This window comes from Acinonyx jubatus, chromosome B1 (assembly GCF_027475565.1).
Source record: "Acinonyx jubatus isolate Ajub_Pintada_27869175 chromosome B1, VMU_Ajub_asm_v1.0, whole genome shotgun sequence".
NCBI classification, from domain to species: domain Eukaryota; kingdom Metazoa; phylum Chordata; class Mammalia; order Carnivora; family Felidae; genus Acinonyx; species Acinonyx jubatus.
In genome coordinates this window covers 201188669-201212095 of record NC_069382.1, presented here as the reverse complement: position 1 = coordinate 201212095, position 23427 = coordinate 201188669, and the positions used below count along the sequence as shown (strand labels likewise).

Below are 23427 nucleotides of genomic sequence, written 5' to 3'. Positions count from 1 at the left end.
GACCAGCCGGCCGCAGTGCCCTCACCCTGCTTCCCCTGCAGCCGTGGCCACTCACCCTGGATGAGCCCGCAGGGGCGGGGACCTCTCCTAAACCACCAGACAATAACCCTCAGGGCAGCCCCACACCGGGGCCGGAGTCCTGTGCTCCCCTCCGCGCCCTGCCCCGGGCCGGCTGTGCCACCCAGGGTCTCTGGGCCCGGGGTGGGGTTCTCAGGACACAGCCATCACCCTGCCCCCACTCCAGGACTGATGGCGTCCGGGGGCCGGGCGAGGGGGTGGACAAGTTTCGGGGGCACTTGCGTCCTGCTCTGGTCCACGGCGGGCAGACCATGGCCCAGAGCCCGATTCTGTTGATAAAGTCTTACTGCCAGGCAGCTGTGCCCGTTCGCCTCCATCCTGGAAGCCTCACCTCCCGGAGGCCTTGGGGCAGAGCCTCAACTACTCCCAACCTGCCCTGGGCGGCAGCAGGCGCTACCCCCGGTCCAGCACCTCACTGCAGTTTCGAGACTGTGGGCTGTGTTCTGGTCCCTCAACTGTAACAGCCGGGACATGGGGGATCAACTCAGCATGTCAGTCTCTAATCTCCAAAACAAGGCCACACGTGGGTGAGGCTGAGTCCAGCCTCCGGGGCGCCAAGGCCAGCAGGTGGTGTGTGGGGGCCGGGATCCACAGGCCAGGGAGGCGGTGCACCCGCAGGCTCCCTCTCAGATGTGACGGGGGATGGTGAGACAGGAGGGTGGGGCGGAGAACCGGGCACGGAGGGGAGGCGCACGCCGGCACAGCCACCAGGGACTAGGGCGTCCCCTCCACCCCAGCTCTGAACGGCTCTGCGTTCCTACCTGCTTATCCTGGAATCCAGATTCCTCCTTAATCTGCTTGCAGGACGGCCCCCGTGGAAATGAGCACTACTCCTCACTAACCAACCTGAACACCTGCATGCATGTCCCGGGGCGACCGGGAGACCAGGCTCCCACGTACCGGGTGTTCGCAGACAGGCAGCACCAGGCGGTGTATGAGTCACCAACACCGAGTCCGTGTGCACCAGGTCGCTCCCTCTGGGGACCTGCTTCCCCATCCTCTATCCTGAGCCTCCTGGCGTCTGGCCTTGGGTGGGGGGTGGGGGAGTCCCAGGCCGCGCTCCATCCGGGCCAGGCACCGATGGCCGGAACTTCCGGCTGTGTCTCCTCTGGCCTTGCCCCTCTCTCCAAGTGGGAGCCCTGCCTCTATTCAGGGGCCTCGGGGTCTCCAAGCCTCTGCCTTTCTTGGCCGGACCGGGTTTATCCTGACTTCACTCAGCCTCCCTTCCTTCTTCCCCACCTGCCGCTCACAGAAGGGAGTGTGCTCGAAACCGTCACCCAGGACCTGCTTCGCGAACCACATCCCTGCCCAGCACAGGATGAAGAGACCCCGCTGTGATCCGTCCTTGGGGCCTTGAACGCTTGTGCTTCCTGGAGCTGCGAAAACCACAGACACCGTATGCGGGACGAGGTGGGACCCAGGGAGTGGGTGTACTTACTTTTCTCGCTGGGGAAGGAGTGAGGTCGACCTGCATGGACTCCACCCTGTTAAATGACAAGGGGACAGGGGCCAGGGGCTCGTCAGCGATGCAACACCACCAACCGAGACTCTTGCCACGGGACCTACGCTCACCTCCAGGCCCCGCGCTGTCGGCCCGCCTGCCTCACTGGCCAGCGCCCACGCCCACGGAAGCCTTGTGGCCTGGGCCCCGGCCCACCCACTCCATAGCCCCCTCCCGGCCCTCGTCCTCGCTCCTCTAATCGGGCCTGAGCTCCTGCAAGGCGGCGACAGGAGTAAACATCCTTTTTCCTTTCCTTAACGCTTACTGCCCGACCCACATGCTTCACACAATGAACACTCAACAAGTGTTTGTTCTGACTGAGCCTGAGTCTGACAGGGACGCACCACTCGGGCAGCCTCGTAGAAGAAAGAGCAGAAGAGAGAGGACAAGAGAGGGCGGGAAAGTGAGCTACTGAACTCCTGCAGGGCGGGCCTGCTGGACAAAGCCAAGGTGAGGGGCGCAGCTCCCCTCAGCCAGGGTGGGTCGGGGTCCGGGGGGAGCCACCCGCCCAGCTGCGGTCTCTCGTCCTAGTTTTGTCTGTGCTGGATTAGTCTCCGAGCCGCCTCCCCTGGCCTGGCCATCCCGGTCACGGGTCAGTCCCAGGGTTGACACCCGTTGGCGCGGTGTGGTCGCAGGATGCCCCCCAACCAATCGCTAAGACTGTGGGGACAGAGTTGTGACCGGCCAGCCAGGACCACACACCTGATTGTGAGGCTGCACCCTGTGGGGCAGGCAGGAGCCAGAGGGAGGGGCGAGGTGCCACGTCCTGCACTCGACTCAGGGTCCCTGCCTGTCCACTGCTGACTGGCGGGGTTGGGGTGGCGGTGAGGAGATGTGCAGGGTGGAGGGAGGAGGGGAGGACCGGAGGCGCGTCAGAGGACGGGCTGTGCGACCCGCCAGAGCCGGCCAGTGACGGTCAGGGACACTGGGGCCGCCCCGCCCCACACACACCTGTTGGAGGCTGACGAGTCAGGGGGCCGGAGGTGTCCGCCTGGCCGTGCCGAAGGAGCTGCAGCAGGGGTCTGAGCGTCAGGCCGCGTTCGCCGGCCCGGCTGCCTCTTCACATCCCTCCCAGCTCAGGCCCCGTGTCACTTACTCGAAACTGGAGTTTTTATTGTGCTGAAAGCTGTCTGCTGTGACAATCTCACACTACACAGATAGAGAGGGGGTGCTAGTCAGCCGCAAACATTTACTTCAACGTAACCCATCCCGGTTATAATCGTAAGCCGACAAACACAGCCAGATGCCCCACAGGTGCCCCGGCCCCCAACCCTCGCCAGCTTCCCCCCACCCCCCCCCCCACAGCCCTGAGGAGCCCCCCGAGGACAGGCAAGTGGCCTGTGGCTTGCTCTATTGGCTGCGCCCGGTGCTGCGAACAAGCAGGTGCTTGACTACGGGTCGGGGGCAGGCAGCCATCCGCCTCTGCGGTGTGGGGACCTTGAACCTCTGAGGCCCTCGCTCCTGCCCGCGGCCTCTGTGAAACCAGTGTGCTCTGTGCCACCCCCCCGCCCCAGGACATGAAGGTAACAGAGAGCCACCAGTACCAGCGCGCCACCCCCCCCCCCCCCCCCCGCCCCGCGAGTGAGTGTGCACCATGCTGCCCCACCTGGGCTCCTCCTGCTCTGGCGGGGGGGGTGCGGGGGGACTGGCAGATGCCGTCTGGGAGGGGCGCCCTCCCCGGGGAACGTGTGCGGAGCCAGCCCGAGGGACGGGACGAACCCCCCTGGCCCAGGCCGGGCAGAACAGGCAGATCTGGACTCCGAGGAGTCAGGTGGGGGAGAAACACCACCTGGGACGCGCCTAAACAGAAGGTGGCGACAAAGATAAGCTAACACCACGGTGGTAAAGATGACCAGGAACGTTCTAGAAATGGAAAGCTGAACAGCCAAAACGGACCTGAGATGGAAAAGGTGTGCCGCAGGCAGCTGAGCAGAGCACCTGGACTGGGGGCCCAGGAAAGCACAGGGAGGCTGCAGGGACAGAAGCTACCTGGGAGCAGCTCTGTGCACAGGCCTGCCAGGCTCAGAGCAACGGGGCATGAGGACGCGGGAAAAGAGCAGGATGTGGAAAGGTGGCGGCTGTGAGTGGCCAGAACTCACGGAAGACACGATTCCCCAGAAAGCAAGCAAACTATTCACCCAGAGGGATGGATCGGAGACCCCACGCAGGCGCCTGGCACTCTCCGCCGTGCCGCTCCCCTCCCCGAACTGAGCAGGGCCGCGCACCCCCACGTCCCTCAGGCTCTCCGAGTCTCCTGCTGTGATCTCTTGGGAATGGGGCAGGACCCCTGAGCACACCCTCACACTGGTGTCGGCTTGGGGGCCCCTTCACCCCAGACGGGGCCCCAAGGTGGCGGAGAGACTTCCAGAGGCCCAACGCGACAGGGCAGCAAGTGCCCACTTACAGCGCGTGGGTCATCCCCGCACACGTGACCAGCCGGATGGACGCCAGTCCCTAGGGCCGCTGGCTCTGCAACCTTTACCCTGACGTTCGCCCTACCAAGCTGGGAAGAGCCACCACATTAGCACAGCTCACGAGACCTTGCCCCGTCTCAGAACAGAAGGCACTGTGGACAGCGGGAGCCCCCCGTGGCCACTGCCCCAGGGCACGCCACGGCCTCCGCACGTGGGGCACATGCGCTGCGCGTGGTCACCTGTCACGGACCCCACGGTTCCTGACAGATGCGCACGGGGCCCCGACAGGGCCTGGCCGTGGGGCGCCTCTGCCTCAGGGATCTCGGGGAGCCCCTGGGGGGTTTTCACATTTTCCCTTCTGTCTCCCTTGGCCTCCCTTCACCTCCTACTGAACTGCTGCTCTGACAGAAGCTTGTAGTAAAGGCAAGTGCTCTTTCTCCGGCCCCCTTCGTTACAAGGTCTCAGACAGATGGCCAAGGGCACAGCACGGTCGGCTGCCCTGTTCGCACTCTGGAGAGAACTCACCCCTGCAGCTGTTCCAACCGCAGCACTGACTTCTGAAGGGACTCTTCCAGCTTTGAGATCTAAACACAACCAGAGTTCTGGTCACCAGGTGGTATAGGCCAACAGTGTTGAGAGCACGTGCTGACCCTCTGAACGTCTTAAACCACAAATCAGAATGTGGGAGGCATGGGAGCTGTCCTCTTGCTGCTTGAGTGAACGTGCACTGACAGCAGGCCACCAGGGGCCCCGGGGACCAGCATTGGGACGCCAGCACGAGGCAGCCTCACCCAGGTGCTCCCGGACCCTCTGTCTACACTCGAGAAGGCACTGCTCTGAGTCAGAAGCTCGATTAACGCTGCTCTCACTAAAGCTTTGCTTTCCTTTCATTAAAGGCGAGTACTTACAAGGCTAGAGAAGAGTGCTCACAGGGCTAGAGGGGAGTGCTCACAGGGCTAGAGGGGAGTGCTCACAGGGCTAGACGGGAGTGCTCACAGGGCTAGAGGGGAGTGCTCACAGGGCTAGACGGGAGTGCTCACAGGGCTAGAGGGGAGTGCTCATAGGGCTAGACATTAGTGTTCACAGGGCTAGACGGGAGTGCTCACAGGGCTAGATATTAGTGCTCACAGGGCTAGAGGAGTTGCTTGCAGGGCAAACGAACAGGCCCCTCGAATGTCCTTTACAAGGACTGGCCAGTGCAACTTCACAGTTGCTGTGGACAGAGAGGTGCCTCACGAGTATGGGGATGTCAGCGGGTCAGTGTTGGCATTCCAAGGTGAAACTGTCCTGGCCACCACGGCTGGGGCCCCCAGGCAGCCACATGCTGTCCACAGGCGGGATCCCCGCACCAGGTTGAGGGTGGGCAGGACAGGCGCCAGCCCAGCGGCCCGCCGCCTTGAGACGCAGCCTCAGAACGAGGCGGCATGTCACCAGACTTACCTTTTCTCTATAGAAGGCCAACAGTCTCCTTCTGTGCTTTTCTTGAAATTCTGAAACCTGAGAAGACAGTACGCGTCAGCTGCTGGCGCCGGCACAGGGCCGCCACCGCGCACGCTATCCCGGCGGCCAGAGGTTGGGAGGAAGCGTCAGTGCGAGCACCGGCGTGCCCGTCTCCCTGCGCCCCGTCCCCCCACCTGCCCGCTGGCCCAGGCGTGGGCTCCGCTGGCTGCCACCCTGCGCCCGAAGCAGAGCTCAGGACCGCCGCGCAGGACGCGCGAGCAGTGGCGTGTGCCCGGCGCAAACGCGAGCCCAGGCCACGTGCTCCGCGGGAAGCTCGGGCTGCCTCCCTCGCTAGCGGCTTCAGCGGTGTTGAGGGCCTGGCCGCGGGACGGGACACGACCAGCGGGCCAATCACAGTGTTCCGCCCCTTTGGGAGCAGCAGCCGGGTCACAGGATGGCCTCCTGACCCAACAGCACCAACAGGGTTGGGGTGACCCCGGAAGTGCTAGGTGGCCGCGGCCGGCCTGGGAGGGAGAAGCCGACGCAGGCAATGGTGCCCGGCGGAGCGGAGAGAGCGTGAGAGTCCACGGACCCTGTCTGGTCCCCCAGGGCCCACCGCACCTGGTCCGGCACCATCTCTGGTCTTCCATTTGTGGGAGCCCCGACGTCCACGTCTGTAGCGGGCTCCCAAAGGCACCAGCGTAAATCAGAAACCGTGGCCTGTGATTTACTCAGGGGAGAAAAGAGCCAGCCCAGGAGAGAGGTCTCCAGACGTGATGCCTTCCCTCTTGAAACACTAGGCCGTGACTGCTAAAACCCAATTCTGCTGCCCCGGGGCAAGGCCTCCGCGTGGCTCGTGCAGGGCTGGGCGCAGGGCCAGGTGGGACGCAAGGTCAGCATCCCGTAGGTCCTTCCCCGGGACTCTGCCAAGTGCACGGACAGGAAGGGACGGCCAGCCCACAGCTGGTCCAAAGACCTCGTCTGCGGGCCAGGCCACCTCCAGAAGACGGGACCGCAGTCAGGAGTGACAGACACCCTCCTATTCTTCTGCCAAGCCCCCCGCATCTTCCGAAGGGTTCCGCACCCTCGGGGTCCAGAGAACACACTGCCGGGGCCGTCGCTCCGCAGGACGAGGGCTGACAGACACGGGCTCTGCCGGAAGCACTGGTCTGCGGTGGGGGCGCCACCAGGGGCCCGTCCCAGAAACCTCCTTGATGACAGCTCTCAGGCCTCATGGCTCCTCAGGTCTGGCTTCCAGGAGGCGGGCCTCACCTCCGGGCAAGGTAGCATGGGCGGCGAAGCGGGGCCGGCCCGGGTCTAGATGTGAGGTGGGGGCCTGTGCACAGCGGGGAGTGGTTTTGGCGGATCTGAAGCCACCCTCCACAGTCGTCTTCAGCAAGACAAGACTCCCTGTCTGTTTGCTTGGTCTCATTCCTCAACGGGCGCTACGCGTGTGGCAGGAAGAGAACGTCACACCCTGACCCCCAGACCTCGTGTCTTGGTGTAGACCCTGAGAAACAGAGAGCAGGAGTGCCTGAGCACGACCACAGGGCGGCCACGTGGCGTGTCGGGGGGCAGGACCGCGGGCACGCTGGCACGTGGGGCCTTCACCCCGGAGGTACCGGGCTTGGCAGGGCCTGTGGGCAGGCCCACGCTATCTTCACTCCGGCAGGCTGTTCTCAAACCAGAACGGGGAGGGCACACGCACACAGGCCTCTGTGGCAGCACACGGCAAGGACGGGGCCACAGGCAGGGCTGAGCCTGGGAGACGGGCTTGCGGACAGAACGCCGAGCCCCGAGGGGCCCGGTGCGAGTCCACGGCCACGCAGACCCCCGTCTGTGTGCCGCCCACCTGTGCCAGGCAGGGGGCCAGCCTCCAGGTCCCCAGGGCTTCGGCCCGAGTGACCGCGTGCTGGGCCCCTCAGGCTGAGCCGCTGTGGACTTGATGGGGGTAGGCGACACCAACAAGGCAAGATCTAAAAGGGCCGTGAGCCCTCATCCAGTAGAGAACGCCCTCCTGGACGGAGAGGGCACGGCCTCTTCAGTTTGTGACGCACCAGGCTGAGGAAGGCCAGGCCGGGAGCTGACCGCGCACGCCTCTCCTTTGCTGTTCCGTGACTGGCAGGAGGTGTGGGATGGCCCATTTGGGGGGCGGTCCCCTCGGGTAGAGCCCCAGCCTCTGTGCAGGGGGATCAGGTCTGCTGGCTCATTTCTGTCCCCCTCCCGGAGGAGCAGCCAGTGTCCACACTCCGGCCAGCACGGACCAGCCCTGGCTCAGGGGAGAGGAGGGGAGATGAGAAGGGGTCCGGGGAGGGGACAGGAAAAGGAAGATTTTTCTATGTCTTCCCAACTGGATCAGGAAGGGTGACCTCCCGATGGCTTCAGTGGAAGGACCTGCCGTGATTCTGACAGTCTCACACGTGCCAGGGCCCGAGGGCTGGCTTTATGTTCTTCAACTTACTGGAGACCCTGAGGGTTCCGTCTACGTGGGTTTTATCTGTCAGTGCTGACCCTACTAGAAACTGATATTGAGAGAAACGGATGACACATAGCAATTCATTTCAGAACGATAAACCCAGTTTGTTAACATGGGTAACAACATGACATCCCGTCGTGTGGCCTCTGGAAACTCCACTCTGCGCCATGACAGATGGGCTCGTGACCGTGGGAGAGAAGACCCAGAGGCGAAAAGGATGTCACTTGGCAGCTGCCTCCACAGCCTCTGTCCCCACCCCTGTGCGGGTGCACGGTCTGGGACAGCGTAAGTGTCTGCAGAGCTGTCTGGGAACACCACATCAGGGCACAGGACTGCCAGTGGTTCTGAACGTCATGGGTGGAAGGGTCGCCAAGCTTGAGAACGTGGACAGTTTCCGGGCCTCAGGGGACCTGGCCCACCCATGAAAGCTCCCACTGTGGACGTGGCGATGGAGACATCCGGGCCCCCGCTTGGCCCCTGCCTTGTGCCGCTGTTGTGTCCTGGGGCGCCACCCAGGCCTTCAGCGCTAAATGTAGATGGGACGGCCATGATACCGTGGTGGCTTCAGGCCGTGTCATAGCTAGAAAGGGCCTTGCAGAGAAGAGAGGTCTCGGTGGGGCTGCTGGACCACAGCTTCTAGACGTGCAACGGGCCCAGAAGGTCAGGGTGGGACCGCTCTCCCTTGGCCCACTGCCCCACGGGAAAGGTCTTGGCTAGAGGCGGCTCCTGGCTGCTGTCCCACTTGGCCCCTTTCCCCAGAGGGCAGGTGGGAGGTGGCCCACAGCAGGGGCTACACACTGACAGAAGGGGGAGAAGCAGGATGGCTGGGGGCTGGGGGGCTCCCTTCTCTCAGGCAGCTTCCCGGACAGAACGGTGGCCCGCACATGGTCCAGTGATGTCTGGGAAGTCAGAGACCTCTGGGGTGGGACGTGGGGTGAGCAGGGGTTCACAACCCTGGAGGGAGATGTGAGGCACACGTGGTGGGGGGGGGGGCGGGAGGAGGACAGCACAGCGTGGCCGAGTGCGCTGTGACCCTCAGAAAGGACAGCCTCGTGAGGTAGCCGCAGCCTGACGGGGGTTATGCTGAGCAAGAAGTACCCCGTGCAGGACTCACCCGGAAGGTCTCCTTTGAGTACTTCCTACACAGGTCGTCTATACCCATGAACAGCGCCCGGATATCCGCGTCCGTCTGAAAGAGAAGGAAAGCAGGGTCCCTGTTACCGCCTCTAACACGGGCGTGCGGCACTGGTGAGAAAAGTGCGCCTCCGGGCCTAAAGTCAGCCACACGTGACACAATCGATCGACACCTCACAAGCCATCTCCAGGGTCCCTGGGAGGGACACCCACATCCCAGCTGCCGGTGGCTGTGGCAGATGAGGGGCAGCGCCACGCCTCCAGCGCTAAGGGGCTCCGGGCACCCACCGGGGGGCAGACTGGCCAGCGGCCGGCTGAGCCCCCGGGCCGCACGTCCTCCTCTGTGAGGCGTGAGACACCCCTACTTGGACGGGTTCCCCCAAAGGTTGAAGGAGGCAGGGGTGAAAGCCAAGCAGAGGAAACGCGTGGAGCTCGGAAGAAGGGGAAAGCCGACGATCGCGGCCAAGTCGGCACAAGTACGTGCTGAGTTACCGAGAAAGCAAGCTCGAGAGACTCAGGAGAGCGAGGGCTGAAGAAACCGTCTCTGCCGACTTACGACGCTAGTGCAGACGTGCCCTGTCCCCCACCCCCCACGTCAGCAACGGCCGTCCTGTGACAGGAGTCAGAGAGCGGCCGCCGCTAAACGGACAGGACAGCACGAAGCGTGCAGGAGCACCCGGATAAGGACACACACGCACCAGAGCGAAGAGGTGCAGGAGGGGCCTCGTGCGTCCTCCCCGTCTGGTCTTTGGTCTGGGCTATGGGCAAGTCACGAGCTTCGGGATGTGCCCCCGAGCCCCAGCGAGACGACAGTGAAGCTGAACTCAGATGAGCAGCAGAAACGGGGAAATGCTCCCCAAAGGGCCAGGGCCTTCTGGGGTAGCCAGCAGCGGGGTGGGAGCAGGTCTGGCTTTGGAAGGTCCGGGGGCCGGTGTGGTGAAGCAGCCCCGGGATCCACTCCTGGGCGTCAGGTCGACAGCGGGGGGAGCCCCGCACAGTGCTGCCTGGACGGACCACCGCAAGGCGGGGCAGCACGGCCAACGGGGAGGGGCCAGGACCTTCAGGTATGTGCGAACCCTGCTCTGCACCAGCTGGACCTGCCGCCCTGGCACACTGCCCAACACGTCTGAGCTTCCGTCCCCCGAGCGAGGTAAGCAGAAACAGTACCCTCCCGAAGGTCACGTGGAACGCGGGCAAACAAAAGGGGAGCGGCGCCCCCAACAGAGTGTGGCCGGGCCTGGTGCTCGGCAAGTAGGGACCATGCCTGTTATGTAAAGACACATACAGAGACGGCCCAGAACAAGATGAACGGCTCCGTGGGCCAGGAGTGAAAGCACCTGGAAAGGCTGTCTGTCACTCATCTGTCAGGGTCTACTACCTTCTGTGACGGGAGTCAATCATTCTACACGTGACAGAGGCCCCGAGGGGCAGGGGAGGGTGTGGAGACAGAGCAGCCGAGGGCTCTCCAGGCTAAGGAACGACCTCACTGCACGGGCTGTGGAAACTCTGCGAAGACAGGCAGGACAACTACGCAGACAACCGCATCACACACAGGAGAGCCAGGTGCGGAAAAAGACAAAAATGGAGGAGTATGGTCAAAGCGCCAAAAAACATGAATTTCCATTAAAGAATTCTAAGCCCAGTGAAAATATGCTTCCAAATGGAGACAAAAACAGAGGTCCTTTTCAGACAAACAAAAAACAGAGAATTTGTCACCAACAGAAGCCACGGCCTTCAGGTAGGAAAGGGTTCCTCAGTGGGAACAAGTGGGTTCAGGAACAAGTGAGGAGCACGAGGGAAGGGGACTGTGGGGTGACCCAAGATCAGAATGGTGACCGCACACTCGTCATCCCATGGGGCTCTGTGCAGACAGAACTGAACCACACACCGACAGCATGAGGGGAAGGTGGAACAAAGGTGACAGAAGTGTCTGAGACCCTTGCATTGGCAGGAAGACTACTTCACGTTAGACTGCAGAAGGTCAAGGGCATACCGTAGTCTCTGGGGTCATGGAAACAAATGCTGTCTTGGTCTGACGCTCAGGTCACAAACAATTCCCATAGCCATGTACCCATACTTGTGCATTCTTCTGTATTAAACTTGAATAAAAGTAAAAATGACAACTAAAAATCCCCAAATATTTCTAAATTAATCAATACAGTTTCAGAAAACACACAGGTCACATGAGTAATCAGAAAAAATTTCAAAGTATTCTGAAGTGAAAGATAACAAAAATGTAACACAGCCAATTGCAGAAACGCAGGCAAGGATGAACAGAAGGGTGCCACAACCCTGCAATGTAGATATCAGAAGGGAGAGGCTAGAGGTTCCTGTAAGCAATTATCTTAAACAACAAATTTAATCCAAAGAGAAAAGAAAAAGGAAACGATAAAGAAAACAAAAGTTGAGAAATGCAAAGTGACAAAAAACAGAGCCAAAACACCTGAGAACACTAACTTACTAACAATAAAACCAGGTAAGACTGTTGAAGAAAAAAAAGAGACAAGGCAACAAAAAAAGGACATCACTACAGATCTCACAGACACTGAAAATACAGATGGCTACAGACATGCGGATGATGAGAAATGTCAAAATTCAGAGGAAGTGCACAAATTCCTAGAAAAAGACTTACTTAAGCTGACCCAAGAATTAGGAACTCTGAAAAGTTCCATGTCTAATTAAAAAATTAAACCCTAGTGGGGCACCTGGGTAGCTCAGTTAGCTGAGTGTCCAACTTTGGCTCAGGTCATGATCTCATGGTTCGTGAGTTTGAGCCCCACGTAGGGCTTACTGCTGTCAGCGAGAAGCCTGCTTTGGATTCTCTGTCTCCCTCTGTCTCTCTCTACCCCTTCCCCGCACGTGCTCTGTCTCTAAAAAATAAACAAGCATTAAAAAAAAAAAAAAATTAAACCCTAGTTAAAAACCTCCTCAGCCTTCTAGGATCAGAGAGTGTCACACATGAATTTTACCATTCTCTGACTAACCCCAATCTTAAAAAAAAAAAAATCTTCCAGAAAAGAGGAAATGAAAGAATATCCAACTCCTTTTATGAAGCCAGCAAAACACTGATTCACCAAAACTTGAAAAGGGCATGTAAGAAAGGAAAATCACAGGTCAGTTCTCACATGAACGCAGGTGCACAAAACCCAAATTCATCTACACATACAAGCTATACCGCATCACAACCAAGTTGCAGTATTTGAAATTCTACTGTGAGTTTAAAATTCTAAAAATAAATGCGATTCACCACATCACCAAAATAAAGAAGAAAAGTAAAATGATAACCCCTTAGTAAGAAACCCAGAGCTCACATGAATACTCCATAGTGACCCACTGGAAGCTTGACCCTGAAATCAGAAAGAGACAAAGGACTCCTGCCATCACCACTGTGTCCCCTTGTTGCTTACACAGTGAGAAGAAGGTACAAGGAAAGAAAGGGGGGGAATGACACAGAAATTAAACATTTGGAGATGACATGATTGTGCACAGAGACAGTCTAGACGGATCTTCACATCGGCCAACAGCATTATCAAGTGAATTTAGCACAGTCACCAGATAAAGGTTAATAAACAAAACCAACCCATTTTTACACACCAACGAGAAGCACTTAGGAGATGAAATCATCCCAAATCATTAATACACGAGGGTGACGCTAACGGCGGCACCAGCCTCTGTACAGAAAACCGCCACTGAAGCCGGAGCGCATCTAAACAAATGGAGGCGTGCCACACTTGTGGCCTAGAGGTCCCACTGTAGGGATGTCAGTTTACCTGTGTCATCAGTGAAGTGCAAACCCAACAGGGCTTTGTGTGGAAATTAACAAGCTGGTTCCAAAATTACATGAAGGCGCTAACTTAAGAGGGACACCTATCTCTTGCCTGCGCATTAGTGGAGACCTGTGCTCAGTGGACGGCCTTCCGCTCGGAAACCAGCAGCCCTCCTCTGCTGGGTCACCAGCATCCACTTAGCAGAGTGTGTGTGGGGGGGGGGTGGGTGCTGTCCAAGAGACTGCTTTGGGGGCCAGGCCTGGGGAGGCATTGTTCACGGGAGGCAGGCGGGGAGACTGAGTCTAGCTGGGGGCCCAGCAAGGAGAGCAGGGCCAGAGACAGCCCCCAGCCAGGCCAGTGTGCTGCTCCAGTGGCTGCTGTCCACTTCTCTCTTCCGCCATACAGGAAGGTCATCCCCTGAAACCCTGTGGGACACCCCCCAAATGTCCTAAACCCAGGTCCTTGCCGGCACGTGGTCATGTCCTCCAAGTCCCGATTTGGGCTGCGGCCCAGGAACCAGGCTCATCCTCACCACGAGCAGCCTCCGACCTGGGGCCTGGGGCAGGATGGCTGAATCCACCCCTCAGAGGTCAGGGGAAGGCAAGAGGGCACAGCCATCACGGAGACCCTGTGGGTGGGTGTCCTGGGGTTCCTGCCCTGGGGCCACACATGCATCTTCCTTAGCCAGGCCTCTGCTGTCTACGGGAGCCTCTGGTCTAGCTACCTCCAGCCCCTGACTCTGCCCACTTCTCCCCAGGGCCTTAAGTGGGCATGTGGAAGAGTGCCCTGCACACTCATGGCCCCAGGTCCCACGTCCTCACACTTGGAGTCCAGACGCTGTTGGCTTCTCCAGGGCTCGGGGCCTCCCCACTGCAGGGGCTCCTTTCCATCTCCACTGGAGAACCAGCCAATTCCAGCCCAAGTGCAACCCCTTCCAGCCCATATATCCTTCTGCTGTGCGTTCATCACAGGCTCTGTCCTGTGGGCCCGGCTGCCGCTCCCAGGTCCCCGTGGGCTCCCCAGCTTCAGTCTCCCCGCCACCTGACAGATGAGGCCCTTTCCGGTGACAAACAAGTCAACAAATACAAAGCAGGTGGTGTCCTGTGTGTGAAGCCAAAGGAGCAGGTGCGGGCAGAGTAAGAGGCGTGGGCAGCTTTCACACAGCAGGTCGCAGAAGATCAGCTTGGCCTGGTCCATGCACTGTGTCTGGCTCTGACAAAAGAAAGCCAGTCAGAGCAGAAACCACCAGGGGCACTGCGTTTACAAGGGTTCGTGTTGTCCTGTGAAACGTCGTCCACGTACATGCATACACATGGATTCATATGCACCCAAATGCACACACACCGTGCCATGATTATAAGTGTCCTTCCTGCCACAGGTCAAAGAAACCACAGTCACACAGAGTGTGACCTAAAGGCAGAGACCTAAAGGCAGTGGGGGAAGGAGGAGGTGGAAGCAGCCTGGCCCCAGGAGCAGTGGCAGGTTGGAGTCACCGGCCAGGGGACCAGGTGTCCACCAGAGGTCAGGTCCCAGAGCCACGGGCATGAGGGGACTTGGGTTTCACTCCGAGAAGGCCGGGACACATGACCCATGTGCGCAGACCCCTCTGGCTGTGGGGGGGAGAAAAGATTCCAGGAAGCAGGAGGGAGGGCAGGAAGAATGGCTCTTAGGCGTCATGGTGGCAGAGGAGAAAGGAGGGCCCCTGAGAGACTGCTGGAGGCGGCCCCAGAATGCAACGCGGGCGTGCGGGAGAGAGCGGCCAGGAGCATCACGGGTGCCGCGAACAACTTCACTCACGCGTGTGCACAGAGAATAAACAAACACGTACATCTTCAAGCATCTGTAGAACATTAACAATTGCCACGTACGAAGACACAGTGAAAATCTTGACAATTAAAAAAAGAAACCACATGGCCATATTCTCTGATCACAAAGGCATAAAATTAAAAGTTTTCTACAAAAACGGTAGAGGAAATAAGATCTAATCTCTCAGAAATTAAGGAATATTCTCCCAAGTAATTCCTGAGTTGAAAAAGAAGTTAAGAGAAATAAGACTATTTAGAAATGATAAAACCAATGCTCAAAGTGATGCAGAACAGCAGTCAACAGAAGGAAATGGACAGTCTGAAATACATTTATTAGAAAACAAGACAGAGCACACATAAACTGAGCGTGCAAACCAAGAAGGCAGAGAAAGGCGGGGGTGTCCCTCCCTCGGCGCAGGCCCGACCAGCTGCACCAGTCAGCAGAGCCTGGAAGCACAGCTGAGGGCCTAAAGCCGAACATTTCTTTCCCCCTCCCCCCATGTTCTTACTTTAAAAACATTTTTTTTAAATGTTTGTTTATTTTTGAGAGAGAGAGAGAGAGAATGAGCGGAGGAGGGGCAGAGAGACGGAGACACAAAATCCGAAGCAGGCTCCAGGCGTCGAGCTATCGGCACAGAACCCGACGCGGGGCTCGAACTGAAGGACCCACCAGATGGTGACCCAAGCTGAAGTCGGACATTTAACTGACTGAGCCACCAGGCGCCCCTTCGTGTTCTTACTTTTAATTGTTCATTTTAATAATCATTTGTTTATATGCTTATCTCCTTTTCAAAGTTCCTTGAAAGCCTCTTTTGTCTCTTTTTTTCCTTTTTTTAAAAGATATAACTTATTGTCACGTTGGCTAACATACAGCGTATACAGTGTGCTCTTGGCTTCAGGAGCGGATTCCTGTGATTCATCGCTTCCATACAACACATAGTGCTCAACCCAACAGATGCCCTCCTCAATGCCCATCATCATTTCCCCCTCTCCTCCGCCCCTCATCAACCCTCAGTTTGCTCTCTGTATTTAAGAGTCTGTTACAGTTTGCTTCCCTCTCTGTCTGTAGCTACTTTTTTCCCTTCCCTTCCCCCACGGTCCCCTGTTAAGTTACTCAAATTCCACATATGAATGAAAACGTATGATGTGTCTTTCTCTGACTTACTCCACTTAGCATAATACTCTCTAGTTCCATCCACGTTGTTGCAAATGGCAAGAGTTCATTTCATTCTTTCTCATTGCCAGGTAGTGTTCTGTTATGTATATATGTATACATATATATACATATGTATATATGTATATATATGTATATGTATATGTGTATATACATATATACGTTATATGTAATATATTTTTTCTTTTTTACTTATTTTTTTATTTTACATCCAAGTTAGTTAGCATATGGTGCAACAATGATTTCAGGCACACCTTCTTTATCTATTCATCCGTCGAGGGACATGTGGGCTCTTTCCAAAATTTGCCTATTGTTGAAAGGGTTGCTATAAACATTGGGGTACATGTGCCCCTATGAACCAGCACTCCTGCATCCTCTGGATAAATTCCTAGTAGTGCAAGTGCTGGGTCGTAGGGTAGTTCTATTTTTAAATTTTTGAGGAACCTCCATACTGTTTTCCAGAGCGGCTGCACCGGTTTGCATTCCCACCGGCAGCGCAAAAGAGATCCTCTCTCTCCACATCTTCACCAACATCTGTTGTTGCCTGAGTTGTTAGTTTTAGCCACTCTGACCGATGTTAAAAAACCCAGAACTGGACCCACAAATGTGTGGCCAACTTATCTTTGACAGAGCAGAAAAAATTATCCAATGGAAAAAAAGACAGTGTCTTTGGCAAATGCTGCCGGTAGAACTGGACCGCGACATGCAGAGCAATGAACCTGGACCACTTTCTTACACCAGACAGAAAAATAAACTCAAAATGGATGAGAGACCTAAATGTAAGACAGGAGGCCATCAAAATCCTTGAGGAGAAAGCAGGCAACAACCTCTTTGACCTCGGCTGCAGCAACTTCTCACTCAACACATCTCCGGAGGCAAGGGAAACAGAAGCAAAAATGAACTACTGGGACCTCATCAAGATAAAAAGCTTCTGCACAGCGAAGGAAACAATCAGCAAAACTAAAAGGCAACCGACAGAATGGGAGAAGATATTTGCAAACAACATATCAGATAAAGGGTTAGGATCCAAAATCTATAAAGAACTTATCAAGCTCAACACCCGAAAAACAAATAATCCACTGAAGAAATGGGCCAAAGACATGAACAGACACTTCTCCAAAGAAGACATCCAGATGGCCAACAGACACATGAAAAGATGTTCAACATCACTTGGCATCAGGGAAACACATATCAAAACCACGTTGAGGCAACATTTCTTAAAGGAAATAAGGCACTTTCTACCAAACACTTAAATCTTTGACCTTATTTTTCCACCTCTAGGAATTTATGCTACAGAAATATTCCTACAGATATGCAGAGACATGGTAAAAAAATGTTGGCTGTAAGACTGCAACAGTGAAAAACTAAAACCCCCCACTAGGAAACTGCTGAAATAGTTTTGCCAATAGGAAAATACTGAAACAGTATGCAGTGTTTTTGGAGAGGGTGGGCGTGCCAGAAGTGTAAAGTCAACTGAGCAGACACCATTATGTAAGAAGATAAGTCCCAGTAACACACAGCAGGAACTATGTTCCCACTTGTTGACATCTGTGGGAAACGGGATTTGGGGGACTTGTACTTCTCCATTATGATTTACTGTATCATTTCAGTTTTTTGTGACATCGTATTGTATTTATAATCAGAAAAAAACCCAATTTTGTTATAGATTAAAACATCCGATCACACACATCTCTTAGAACCTAAGTATAAAGACAATAATTATTTACAACTAAGTTTAAACCAAACAAGTTAAACTGATGTATTTTCAAGAGAAAACAAAAGTCATTGTTTCAAGCCTACGGTGACAGTCATCAACTCTGAACTGACGTTCCTCCAACCCTCTTCATTAGGTATGAGCCCCAGGGAAAGCCAGACTCTGTCGCCTTCTTCAGGGGTCTGTCCTGTACCGGAGACCCTATTCACCTCATCTTCTCCTCCCGGAACACAGCACGGCAAACTACAAACAGGGCCAGTCTACAAAAGAAGGTTATCCGAGGCATTCAAAACCAAACCCTGATTGTACTTTACTCAGAAATCCTGGAAGATCTTCTAATTAACCTAGCAAAATGAAAAAATTTTTCAGACACTCCAAATGACTAAATATTGAATCTCAATATTAAAAAAAAAAATACTGATCGGGGCGCCTGGGTGGCTTAGTCGGTTAAGCAGCCGACTTCGGCTCAGGTCATGATCTCGCGGTCCGTGAGTTCGAGCCCCGCGTCGGGCTCTGTGCTGACAGCTCAGAGCCTGGAGCCTGTTTCAGATTCTGTGTCTCCCTCTCTCTGACCCTCCCCCGTTCATGCTCTGTCTCTGTCTCAAAAGTAAATAAACGTTAAAAAAAATAATAACATAATACTCTAAAAAAATACCGATCAACATTCAGATAATACATATTTGAACTTACGTGTTCTGAAAGTAAAAGTGTGCGACAAGGCACTTTACAAATCAAGCACTCGCCCTTTCTACCTGTAAAAGAAAAGCAAACTTTACTATATCATAGTGAGTATTGCTTCTGGACGCGTGGAGATGCAGATTCAAATTACAGTTTTCTTCACAACGTAGCATCCACACTTCCACACTCCATCATGACACTGCACATGGCCAGAGTTGGGACACCGTTTATGCAGCGAACGATCCACCTCTTCCTGCCTTGTAGAACTGCCCCAAATTGGTGACTGTGAAGATCAACAATACTGAAGCTAAATGTGTCTCAGAACTCTCTCACAGTTCGGTTTTGCAGCGCTATCTTAATTAACAATGGTCACTACTCAAAATGAAAGTAGCTCCTTGCACCCCACCCAACACATGAAGTCCGAGTTTTGCTCTGCTCCCGCAGCCTCACCTCTGCGACACCAGGGACCGCTCACCGGGAAAGGACTCTGCGTTTGCCGAGCTCCTGCCACCTGCACGGCGGCGCCTGGACGCAGGCCTCATACCTCCCACCTGCTGGCGTCGGCTGACTCACCTGCTCCTGTCCGGGGGCCCCCAGTGCCCCGCACCTGCCGCAGCATGCTGGTTTCCGCCACGCTCGTCCTCACTGGGAAGCCCGCGCTAAGTCCAGCACTTCCTGGCCTGCCCCCACAGGGGCCCCTTCTCCCGTGACTACGCCCTGGGCCCCCGGAGCGGCCGCTGTCGTGGGCAAACTCAGACTCCTTCCTACGCCTGTACCCACGTCACTGGCGGCAGCAGGGCCCCTCGTCCCGGGCTCGGCCCCGACCCCACATGTCAGAGTCTCACTTTCCCACAGAGCGGCCTGGAGCCCAGAGCCGGCCAGTCAGTACCGCGCTCCTCACCCTTCCAAGCAGCACACCCAGCCCAAACCCGGGCTCTCTTTCTCCCCCGCTTCTGGTCCAGTGTAGCTAAGAACCGGGCAAAAAATCACTTAACTGGGAAGTGGATTCAGAGACGTGGGTTCCAACCTGGATGAACCTGCAACACTGCCGGCGCCTATCCATTTTTCTTGAGTGTCCCCCCAACTCCCTGTGGGGGGGTGTTCGGACCAGCCCCAGACCGCGTGCTGACCTCCCTCAATCCCCTGCCTCCCCTCCAGTTACCCACCACAAAACAACCCAGCTCACTCTGCCTTCTTCCTCTGTCCCGTCCCACCCCCAGCATGTGGGACGACGGTCCTGGTACAGAAAGAGCGGGCTCCCTTCCAGTGGCCTCCAGAGCTACCCCCTTCCTCTCTCCCTACAAACACGTTCAAGTCGCCCTCTCCTGAAAACATCCACGCCTGGCGGTACGTTCCCGCCCCTCGTCTCTACTGCGGACTCTGGAGCACAGAACTTCCCCTTGAGCATCGCTGCAGCCTGAAGCCGTGGAGTCGAAGATTAACAGAGCTGACTCCGAAAGCTCCGCAAGTTGTGTTGAGGGCGGGGGCAGCAACAGACCGGACACAGAGAGGAACTTGTCTGCAGCTAATGGACAGGAAAACTGACATTCATACTTAACATGCAAACAGAGCTCACTAACCCATTAAGCGCTCCAGTAAAAGGTGTGAGGGCCGCTGGCCAAAGCATAGACCACCAGTAACGTATGAAAAGAAAATCCAGGCCATCGGTGCTGGGGACGTGGCGCAGCCACGCCTTCTGGGCGGGTTGGTCCTAGGTGTCGGCTGTGACGGGCACGGCCCAGTGAGGCACTTCCACGCTTACACACACGCAAAGGAGAAAACCACACAAGTGAACAAGTGCTGTTTACCAGCAAAACATTAGAAAAAACACACGTCTTTTACCAGGGAATCAGTTAAATAGGTCTTGGTATGGCAACTAAAAGATAGACTGTGCAACCTTAAAAAGGATGATACAGACCTAGTTGAACATGAAAAAATATCCATGTCCTGTTCATAAACGCAGGTAACTAAACGGTATACACGCAATACCATTAAAAATTTTTTTAATGTTTATTTTTGAGAGGTGGGGGGACAGAGAAGAGAATCTGCAGCGGGCTCCAGAATGACAGCAGAGAGCCCGATGTGGGGCTCAAATTCGCAAGCCTCGAGATCATGACCTAAGCCGAAGTCTGACGCATAACCCACTGAACCACTCAGGCACCTCCCATTTTTGTGTTAAAAACCTGTATCCATAGGAAAGAGTCTGGGAGGATATACACCAAAGCTTAAGGAGGGCTTATCTCCGAGTAACGGTCACCAAACAGCTGGGAAGCTATGGTTAGTGCTCCACCCAGAGCCCTCAAGCCTTTCTGCTGTCTTTTTTGTTTTGTTCTATGTCCCAGCACCTGTGGCTTTTTGGAGGCATGACCTAGGGCTACTGGAATGTGCTTTGGCCTTAGGCTTCAAGAGCTAGAGGTCCGCTGGGAATCGCCCTGCCTGAACCAGTCCCCCAAGGCTGAGAGCATGCACTGGTCTCCGCTGTTTTCACCCAAGTTCACCCACGCCACTAAATCCAGGGGGAGGTTCCACTCTGCCCTGGGATGCCAGGTCCCAAATACTCTGCTTTCTTTTCTTCCACAGCCTCCTCCTACCTTCACCCATCGTCTTCAAGAAATGCTCCTCCCAGGTGATACCATGCCCTGGTTCCCTCTGCCCTCCACACTCTCCTCACTCCAGTATCTTCGATGACTATATACATGCTAATTCTCCGACGTGTTCCTGGCTGTCCTGACCCCGAGCCCCAAATACTCAATCCCTCCCAGTCTCCCCGCCTCGGATGGCTCTCACCGGAATCTCAGCGTCCAACGTGAGCCCCTGAACCTCACCCTGGGAGCTGCTGTTTTCTCTCTGTGCTCGGTGCTGCTAACCCAACCCCCAATCCTCTAGTCAGAGGCCAGGCCGCTCCCCAGACTCCACTGTGCTGCATCTCTCTAGGCCCACAGCCCCATCATCGCTCAACCGCACAGGCTCTTGCCCAGTTCCTGTCTCCCACCAAACTACCTTTTCACCCAGCTGCCAGAGACTTTTCAAACACACGTGTGAGACTCAGCAACCCCACTGCAGATATACACCCAAGGCGGTCCACAAGATAGACATCGGGTTAGTGGTTCTCTCTGATGTGGCTTCTGAGAGGGTGGTGATGTTCTCTCAATCTGGGAGCTGGTTTCACAGGTAAATTCACCCTGTAAAAAGTCTTGTGCTTTGCATTCGTGACTTTTTCTTTGTACTTCAATTTAAATATTTTTAATGTTTATTTATTTTTGAGAGACGGAGAGAAAACACGCAAGCGGAGGAGAAACAGAGAACGAGGGAGACACAGAATCGGAAGCGGGCTCCAGGCTCTGAGCTGTCAGCACAGAGCCTGACGCGGGGCTTGAACCCACAAACCACGAGATCATGACCTGAGCCGAAGTCAGACGGTCAACCGACTGAGCCACCCAGGCACCCCTGTTTGTCTTTCTCTCCTGTGAATTATCAGTTTATATTCCTGGCTAACTTTTTTATTGGGATGATATTTTTCTTAATCATTTATATTGAGCTCTTTACATAGGGAGACAATTAACTTGGTCATTAATAAGATAGTTATTTTCATGAGTGTGCAATTTGCCCTTTAACTTTGTGTATTTTTTGGCATGTAGGGCATACAGAGGTTTCACATTTTTTTTTTTCTTTTAGGTCAAATCTATCTTTTTCTTTGTGATTTCTTCTCTTTTTTTAATGTTTATTTATTTTTTAATTTTAAAATTTTTTAAATTTATTTTTGAGAGAGAGACAGAGCGAGTTGGGGAGGGGCAGAGAACGAGGGAGACACTGAATCCGAAGCGGGCTCCAGGCTCCGAGCTGTCAGCACAGAGCCCGATGCGGGGCTTGAACCCACAGACTGCGAGATCATGACCTGAGCCAAAGTCGGACGCTCAACCGACTGAACCACCCAGGCGCCACTCTTTGTCTTCAACTTAAAATTTTCATAGAAAGAGACACCTGGGTGGTTCAGTTGGTTGAGTGTCGGACCCTTGAAGTCGGCTCAGGTCACGATCTCTTGGCTCTGTGCAGATAGCACGGAGCCTGCTTGGGATTCTCTCTCTCCCTCTCTCCCTGTCCCCTCTGCCCCTGCCCCGCTTGCTTTCTATCTCAAAATAGATAAACTTAAAAATATCTCATAAAAAGAAAGATACCTCTGATCACATCACCACCCTGCTTAAAACCAGTGGTTTCCTACTGCCCGGAGAACAGGGGGGATCCCCTGCAGCATGCTTCAGCCGACTTCACCAGCACCCTCGGCTCCTCCAGCCCGTCCACACTTCCTTCTACCCTAGGATCTCTGCACTCGGCGTCACCTCTGCCTGGGAGCTCCCAAGCGTCCGGGCTGTCTCTCACCTTCCCGCCCCCTGCCCCGCAGGCTCTGGCTCCACCCTCGCTTGATGCCAGGTGAGGACGCGCCTTCTGGGGCCCTGCGCTGGTGTTTAAAGGCATCCTGGACACAGGGCCTAGTTTAACCCGCCTTCCGAAAGGTTCGGGAAGGAACCCGGCGCCCTCGGCCCCGCCCCGCCGCCCGGTACTGCCCAACCCCAGGGCCCGCCCGCCTCACCTTTGTCCAGGCAGACGTCACAGTACACGTGGCCGCAGTTGGTCAGGCTGAAGCACGACGTCCGGTGCGGCGGCTGGAAGCAGCGATTACAGAACACCCAGCTGGCCATGTCGAACACGGCGTCCGCGCCGCCGCCGCGCAGAAGCCCAGGCCCGCAAGAGGCCCACACGCCGCCTCCCGCCGCGGGCAGAGGGTGGCGACTCTGCACCTGCGCAAACGCGAACTTGTAACCCGGCGCCTGCGCACCAGAGAGCGGTGTCGCTCCCGCCAAAACCCGTGCTGGAACATACCAACCCGGGGAAGGGAGGGAGGTGGGGTTAGATAGATTCTTCTCCTCGCAGGCTGTCTTAGCTGGACGTGGAGAGGAGGAACGTGCACACCGGGGCCTGGCCTCCCTCATTCCATCACTGCACTCCTTGCCAAGTCTTCTGTGGAGCCGTGTGTCCTAGTCCAGGCCCGGAGACGGTGCTGGTGTCCCCGGTTGGCGCCCACATGGGCGTGCCGGGAAGGCGCAGGCGCAGAGCGCGGGCAGGGGAGGCCAAGGCGGGGAGGGGAGCGGGGCCGGCGGGAACGGCAGTGATGGCTGGGAGACGGTGTGCGCACGCGGCACCCTGCCTGGTGCGGGGAGGGGGCCGGGGGCGGAGGGTGGGCGGGTTAG

The 23427-nt window shown here is 56.0% G+C and overlaps 1 protein-coding gene across 1 annotated transcript in view; it reads right to left on the bottom strand.

The window, feature by feature from the left end:
- The window catches only part of RNF212 (ring finger protein 212), a 37337-nt gene extending 14376 nt beyond the window's left edge, over positions 1-22961 (bottom strand). Inside the window, exons 1-8 of the mRNA XM_053217732.1 lie at positions 22770-22961; positions 18194-18255; positions 9024-9098; positions 5434-5490; positions 4519-4577; positions 2676-2728; positions 2531-2588; positions 1517-1562 (exon numbers count right to left, since the gene is read on the bottom strand). Coding sequence (XP_053073707.1) covers positions 1517-1562; positions 2531-2588; positions 2676-2728; positions 4519-4577; positions 5434-5490; positions 9024-9098; positions 18194-18255; positions 22770-22878 — 519 coding nt within the window. The 5' untranslated portion in view covers positions 22879-22961. The remainder of the gene's footprint in view (positions 1-1516; positions 1563-2530; positions 2589-2675; positions 2729-4518; positions 4578-5433; positions 5491-9023; positions 9099-18193; positions 18256-22769) is intronic.
- Positions 22962-23427: the final 466 nt, after the last annotated feature.